This window comes from Eumetopias jubatus, unplaced genomic scaffold, assembly GCF_037043125.1.
Source record: "Eumetopias jubatus isolate StellerSeaLion01/CBP00866 unplaced genomic scaffold, mEumJub1_p1.0 scaffold_2, whole genome shotgun sequence".
NCBI classification, from domain to species: Eukaryota; Metazoa; Chordata; class Mammalia; order Carnivora; family Otariidae; genus Eumetopias; species Eumetopias jubatus.
The window spans coordinates 7,534,707-7,542,461 of NW_028274808.1; the positions used below are offsets into that span (position 1 = coordinate 7,534,707).

At 51.1% G+C, this 7,755-nt stretch overlaps 1 protein-coding gene across 1 annotated transcript; it reads left to right on the top strand.

Annotated features, from left to right (window-relative positions):
* Positions 1-1,423: 1,423 nt before the first annotated feature.
* LOC114206109 (protein FAM90A14-like) lies at positions 1,424-6,505 on the top strand. Its single transcript, XM_088021298.1, has 5 exons — positions 1,424-1,502; positions 3,588-3,769; positions 4,229-4,428; positions 4,866-4,974; positions 5,591-6,505. The coding sequence occupies exons 1-5, from the start codon at positions 1,424-1,426 to the stop codon at positions 6,503-6,505; spliced, it is 1,485 nt and encodes a 494-aa protein (XP_087877424.1).
* Positions 6,506-7,755: the final 1,250 nt, after the last annotated feature.

Sequence of the window (7,755 nt, forward strand, 5' to 3'; positions counted from 1 at the left end):
GGCAGGGGGTACAGTGAAGGGACCCTGGAAATGTGTCATGGAGCCAGAGTTTCAGATGGGAAAGTGAGATGTTTGGACGTGGAAAGTGAGATGCTTGGACATGGAGGACGTTGATGGGTCCACACAACGTGAATGTACCTGATGCCAAGAGAAAAGTCCCCTCCATGGACCCTAACAGGAAATTCTAGTTGAGAAAGGAACAGGCGGATCCAGGGGTACCTAGGTCGTCAGTCCGTTAAGCATCGGACTCTTGATTTCAGCTCAGGACATGATCTCATGGTCTTGAGTTCAAGCCCTGATCTGGAGCTCTCCTGGACATGGAGCCTGCCCAAGATTCTCTCTCGGCCTCTGCCCCTCCTCCCCAGCTCATTCTTTCATTCTTACTGTCTGTCTAAAAGAAAAAAAAGGAAAAGAAACAGCCATACCCTCAAAACTTTATTATTCGTACAAAATATATGGATTCTGAAAAGCATATCTGCACATACATATGCTATAGAATGCATGAGAATGCTGGACAGGAAGGGATGCAACATTGGGACTGGCCTACTGACAGGAAGGAGGATTGGATTGGTCGTTGTCAAGTGGCTGAAAGGTCATGTGACATTGGGTCAGTAGAAAAGATGAGGGAGGGAAGGAAGTGGCCCTTTCTGACCACTCCTCAGGAACCCTGGACACAGAGTCTCCTCCGGCGGAGTCCCTCTGCAAACCTCTGAGCCTCTACTGAGAGACAGGAGGAGACAGCTGCAATGCAGGTGGGTTTGGGGACAACTGGGGCCTCACTTCAGCTGTGAGAGAAATAAGGCAGTGAGGAAATTATGAAGGGTTGTGACTTTCCTCCTCGGGTTAAGCACCCTTTCACTGAAAGCATATTATGAGAAGAGAGACTGGTCAAAGGCATGGCTGTCAATGCTCCTGACTCCCTGAGGTTGTAATTCGAAGGGAACTTCACCCCACAGTCTCATGGGTGTGGGGTCGTGGAGGAGCCGTGACAGAATCCTGGTCCATTTGGCTGTGGGTGCTGAAAGCCTAAAGAAGGAACTGGTTCCCGGGATGTGGAAAGATTCTCAATTCCGGTGGATTAGAAGGGAGTTAAGAATGGGGCCCTGAGAAGAAAACGTTAAAGAAGAGGTTCCAGGCACAAAGACGGGCAGCTTCCTGTCGAGTAGAGAAGAAAGTATGCTTTGCAAAGTGACTTTGTAGTTGAAAATGGCTCCCTCGTGTGTCAAATGGGAAATCCAGACTCTGAGAGGAAAGCATAGGTTCTTTCCCATTTTCTACTCTGTGTGCCCCATGTCGTATTGCCATAGCATGGATTCTTGTGAGTTCATGGGGGCAGTGGCTTATGCCACGAGGTATGAGTTGAGGCCAGTTGGGGCAGGAGAGAATTGGGAAGGCATGTGGGTCTGGGTGGGGCAGGGTAAGGATGAAGGGCATAAGGGTGGGGCACTGTCAGGGGCCCCATGAGATTGGGTGTGGCAAGGCGGAGGCTGGAGGAGACTCTGGTAGGGTTGCCAGGCACCAGCCTGGGACTGGGCCATGGCTTTAGGGCCATGCACCGAGGCCCAAGGAGCAGCCTCATAAGGAATAGAGGAAAGTCCCATTCAAACATCCCTACAACGTCCCAGACATGCCGATCTTAGGGTGGGAAACTACCCAGAGGACCAACATGTTTGGAAATGGAGGCTCTCCCCCTGGGTTAGTGGTGGTGGTATTTATTGGAATGCTTTGGAGAAAGATACTCGCTTGGATTCCAGTCAGGAATGCCCAGGTGATAGGATTCTACCATTCGACCCTCCACTCTCTTTGGAGAATCCCAAGGACAGGGGCATCCGCTTAAGTGGTGGTGCATTCGCTTAAGTGGCTGGCACTTTCTTTCAGATCAGGTCTTGATCTCAGGGTCCTGGGCTCCAGCCCAACATTGGGCTCCATGTTCAGTGGGGAGTCTGCTTGAGGATTCTCTCTCTCCCTCTACATCTGCCCCTCATCCCTTCCCACCTGGCCCCTGCTCCCACTCTTTCCCCCTCTCTCTCTCCCTCAAAACAGAACAAAACAAAACAACTTCAAATGAAACAGTCCAATGTGTAATTGTGTCAGAGAAAAGAAGTGTACAGAAAAGACGATCTGTGGACAATACTATTTTCCCGTGCATGAAAATGCACGTCAGTAGGCCAGTCCCCGTGTTGCATCCCTTCCTGTCCAGCATTCTCATGCATTCTATAGCATATGTATGGGCAGATATGCTTTTCAGAATCCATATATTTTGTACGAATAATAAAGTTTTGAGGGTATGGCATTGTTGACTGGGTCTGGTCCTGCTGACAAGAAAGAGGATTAGATTGATGGGCGTCAACTGCCTGAAAGGTCATGTGACCTTGGGCGCATAAGAAAGTCAGGGAGGAAAGGAAGTACCCTTTTCTGACCATTCCTCGGGCATGACAGACACGGAGTTTCCTCCAGTGGAGTCTGTCCAGTACCTTCCCAAGCCTCTACTGAGAGACAGGAGGAGCACTGTTGCCTTTCAGGTGGGTTTTTGGACAGTTGGGTCCTTACCTTAGTGGTCAGAGAAATAGGACAGTGAGGAAATGATGGAGTGATGTGCCTTTTCTCAATGACTTAAGGACTGGTTCCTGTGAAAGCATATTCTGAGAAGAGAGACTAATCAAAGGCATGGCTGTCAATGCTCCTGACCCCCTGAAGTTCCAATTCCAAAGGAACCAACCCCAACAGTCGATTTGTGTGGTTTCCTTGAGGAGCCGTAACAGAATCCTGGTCCATTTCACTGTGGCACTGGAAGCCTAAAGAAGTCACAGGTTCAGGGCACCTGGGTGGCTCAGTTGTTTAAGTGTCTGAGTTTGTCTCACGTCATGATCTCAGGGTCCTGGGATGGAGACCCTCACTGGGCCCCCTGAACAGTGGGGAGTCTGCTTGTTCCTCTGCCCTCTCCATTGACCTTGTGCTTTCTCTCTCTCTCTCCCAAGTAAATAAAGAAAACCTGAAAACAAAAGAGAAACCACTGGTTCACACAAAGTTAAAAGGTGTTCATTTCCCAAAGATTAGACACGAGTTTAGAACGGGGCACTAAAAGAAAACAGGAAATCAAAGAGTTTGGACCCTCAGATAGGGCACTTCCAATCGAGTGAAGGAGAAATGATGTTTTTCCAAGGGATCTAGTAGTTGAAAATGGCTTCCTTGGGTGTCAGGGGGTTAATTGAGAGTTTGGAGAGGAAAGCATACCTGCTTTCCCCTTTTCAACTCTGAGTGTTCCATGGAGTATTGCCATAGCTTTGGTTCTTGTATAAATCGGGGGCGGGGGAGGGGGGCAATCCTGCCCCTGGTTTTGCTTCCAGGGTGCATTGTGAGAGAATTCATGAGCCTCTCCACAGTCAGTCATTCAAGGCAACCTCACCTGCCTTTCCTAGGGCACCGTCCTGGGGAGTATGGAGAACAGGGAGAGAAGAGAGGTCTCAGGGTGACAAATGTGTTTGATTCGGTGGTCCCAAGACCCCCTAATGCCTACTTGGAGAAGAAAGGACAGGAAGGAGGCTTGCGTCTGTATGAATATGACTCTCCTTTTTCTTTTGACTCAGGAAATCCAGACATCCATCCCCGAGGCAGGCTGGCCGACGTGTCCCACAAGAAGGTGGGACTGATGGAGGGCAGTCACACCAAGCTTAGGCCCTACAGGCCCTTGGCAGCCCAGAAAGGGAAGAGGTCACAGAGGGCACCCGTGGCACCCAGGGCTCCTGGGCCAAATGAGGAGGATCCCAGGGTAAGTGGAGGCCAGCATGTGTTGTGAGCCGGGGATCAGCCACGACTCTTGAGACAATCTTGGCACGTGGAAAGATCTGTGTCCACAACTCACTTGTCCTTTCCTGGGCCCGGATGACCTGCCCTGGAACCTCATCACCACATACCTTGGGGCTTTCAGAGATGCTGAGGATCCACCTCAGGGGTGCACACGTTCAGGTCCAACTGGCATTTTTCCAAATCTCTCCATGTGGCTCCTTCTATTCAGCCTGAGACCAGTGATCCCTCCTCCTTGTCCCCTCACCTAACACAGGCTGGGGAAAGCATCCCATGGTCTTCAATAGGCTGGCACCACACAAGCCCTAGGTGATGGCCCCTATCCAAAACCCGTCTTCTACTCCCCGAATGTGTCCTTCTCTTGTTCTTTGCATTTGGCCTGTGACTTGGACTTCTTCACTGACCCCTCTTCCTTCCTCCGCAGGTGAAGTGCCGGGACTGTGGAGCCTTTGGGCACAAGGCATCCAGCAGCAGGTGCCCCATGAAGCACTGGGCGGGGGCCCTCGTCCCCCAGGCCTGGGGTTCTAGGAAGCTGAAGGAGAATGTAGAACCATGGAGTCAGCAGGACCAGCAGAACCCTGGGTCTTTGAAGCAGGCTGAAAGGGAGAAGGGGGAAGGACAAAGGTGAGGAGTGGGGCTCACTGCTGTCCCCAGTCCAGGGGCTGACATCTAAAAGACACTGTGTCTCTGCCCCTGGACACTGTGTGCTGCGCTGTGCTGTCTGCAGGCACGGACAGGGTTGGGGAGGCAGGCAAAGGAGCTCTCCATCCTCCAGGGGTCCACACTTAGGCTCCCGTGCTGCCCTTGCTGAATCAGTGAGGGTGTGTACGGTGGGGTGGCTGTCCCTTTGCCAGGGGACACATGGGAACTTGGCCAATGCCAGGCAGACCCGCAAGAGATCCCAAATGCTAGGAGTTCCTGGGCAAACCTGGAGGGCTCCCAGGAGTGGGGGGAAGCATGGCAGAGGAGGGAAAGGATGCTGTTGGCTGAGGCCCCAAGCTTGTGTCCCAATGGAAGACACAAAACTGAGTTCCTTCGGCTTCCCATGCTTTGTTGTGCAGGCAAGAAGCCCAGCAGAGGGTGGCCCTGCTCCAGAGATTCCCGAGGAGAACCCAAGGGGGGCAGAAGCCAACCTGGAAGGACTGCACAGAATCCTGTGGCTACGTGAGAGTGAGTGTCCCCTGCTTCCTGGCTCCTGTTCTCTCTGGGGGATCCCAATGGGCTTTGTTGCCCTCCGGCTGAGGACATGGCTCAACTTCCATTCTGAGCAGCGTGATTTCAGGGAACATGCTCTTGCCCCATTTTCCCTTGGTGTCCATCCTGTTGCCTTATTCTTGGATATGTGTGCACGGTGAGCAGGGTAGGATGTGAAGAGCATTGGAGGACATTCTTTTAACACGTAGAACCCTCTATGGAAGAACAGGCAACTCTCCTTTGGGACACATTCTCCCACATTGCCCGCCAAAACTCAGTAGCCACCAAAGTGACTCCATATGCTTTCCGGAGCACATTGGAAGGAAGAGCTGGTCCACTGGAGGAACCACAGAAGCTTTCTCTGTCCCTCCCTGATGTAAAAGGTGTATCAAGGTGATCCTGTCCAGTATTTATTCCTGACCACCCCGGAGCTGTGGTCCCACTTCGCATATAACAGAACCCTTTTCTGTCTTTCACTGTTGATTTGAACATAAGAAGGTCTTGGGGTTTTGTTGGTCTCTTTGTTGTCCTTAATGGGAATGTTGCCTCGGAGGAAAAACTAATATGTGTTCTGTGTGTTCTTTTCCCACAGCGTCCACACAGGCCAATGCCCGTCTACACCACCAAGAGAGAGTCCGTTCTAGAGCCTACCCTCACATGGGAGCCACCTACTGAGACCCCTGACATGAGAACCGGGTACCACCTGGTGTCTCCTCTCAGAAGCCCTGCAGGGAGCGTCTTCCCACCTGGTGCACAACATGAGGCACAGCAAGTGGGGACCACTGACATGCCTCACCTCGCATGCCAACCCTTTGCCACAGAGGGTGGCCTGGTTATCCCCCTGACAGAAAACAGGCCCCGAGGTGACTCCCTTGAAGGTCCCCAGACTGTGTCCAAGGCACAGGCAGCAGACAAGGGTCCTGAGGAGAACTCACATCCTAATGCAAGCAACGGTATGGTTCAGACTTCCCAAATCCACCTCAAGACACCAGGCAAGAGAAGTGCCCAGATCCCCGTAGAGATGGGCCTGAAACCCCAAAAGAAAGCACACTGGAACCCCTTCCAGCACCCTCACAGGAGCATACAGGGAGGCCATCTTGGGGTTTCTAAGAGGCTGTGTCCTCCAGCAAGAAGTGCATGTGGACTCCTAGCGGCAACCCCGGTGACCAGGAAGACTCCTGCCCCAGGGCAGAGCATCAGCCTGCAGCCTGCACGCACCCGACCTCACCTGGAAACTATGCAGGCATGCACTGAAGCCCCACGTCTGCCTTTCAAGCCCACCCCTGGCAAGCCCCTAAGAATGGTCTTCACGAGATTGGACAAAGGCTGCTGGAGCTCCATGTTCCTCGTAGCTCCCTCATTCCATCCACCTGTGAAGTCAGGCCCTCCTGGTCAGGGCCGTCCCATCGTTCAGACATCTGAGGGACGCTTTGGTCACATCCCTTTGAGTGTCCTCCATGATGACCTGCAGGTGTCCTCATCCTCTGAAGACAGTGGGAGAGAGTGAGACAGCCCATGACCTCGGAGATTGGTCTTCCAGCCCAGGGGACACTGAGGAGTTGTCTGTTGAACTGAGGACAAGTCACAGTCCTGGGCTGATGTGGTGAATCAGCCCTTCTTCAGCTGCCTTGGAAGGAAATGGTGGAGTCCACATCATGTTGGGTGTCATGCTTCTGGGGCCGTGCATATGCAAACCAAACACACACATTGACACACACACACACACACACACACACACACGGCCCTTCCTCTTTATTTAAATACAGTACTTATCCCTCTGGGATGTCAAGCTCGTTTTATTTGAAGACATTCTCTATGAAAGTTAGTGACATTATAGTGATAAGTGGTAAACTTGAATGTAAATTGAACCTAGGACCTAAACCTGCATTTGGTTTACAAATATCTGAATTGGGGGATTCTGGACAAAGATCCCACCGTGTGCTCTGCCAACGGTAACACAGTGTTTTCTCCTGACATGAGATTTTCTTGATTCTGTGATGGGATTTTTGTGGAAATTGTCATGGGGAATATTTGACCTGGTTTGCTCTTTTTCCTGATTTAATGTGATTCCAAATTTGTGTGTAGTTGTTTTATCCTTAATAAAATCTTCCCAACTATGACCTAATGTGCATAGTTTTTTTCCTCTGCATTTCAGATCCTTTGTGTAATGATTTTAATTCCTCAAAGCTTACTTACCTGAGAGGAAAGAGGAGCTTGATAGGACCTGGTGCTTTTAGACCTTGATGATCTCAGGCATACCCAGCTCTCCCGCATGAATAGATACCTAGAAAACATATATCCCCTTGCATACTGTGTACATGCCACATGCACTGCATGGGGCCTCAGTCTCCCTTTGGTCTCTCATGGGATCAGGTGGTGAGTTATCCTCTATCCATATTGCAGAATCGCCCTTCAAGTGATGGATATTTTTGCTGCTTTTCTGAGGCCTGGCCATTGGGATTTACCGCCCTTCAGATGATTTCCCAAGGCAGCAACGTTTGACAGCCCATTCAGGTGGTGGTCAAAATATCTCTAGTCCCGGGCTCCGGTTCTTCTCTCTCTCTCTCAGGGAAATCTCTGATGAGGACCAAGGGCAAAAAGCCCATAGGTCTGTAGAGAGGATTACTCTCTTAGGAAGGGTCAATGACTGCTCCTGCCTCCCTACAGAGCACCCTTTTGGGGAATGCTCCCTTTCAAAAGTGCCTGAAAGTCTTGAGAGTTGACGTTGTCATGCAATTAAAAAAGAATCATGTCTTA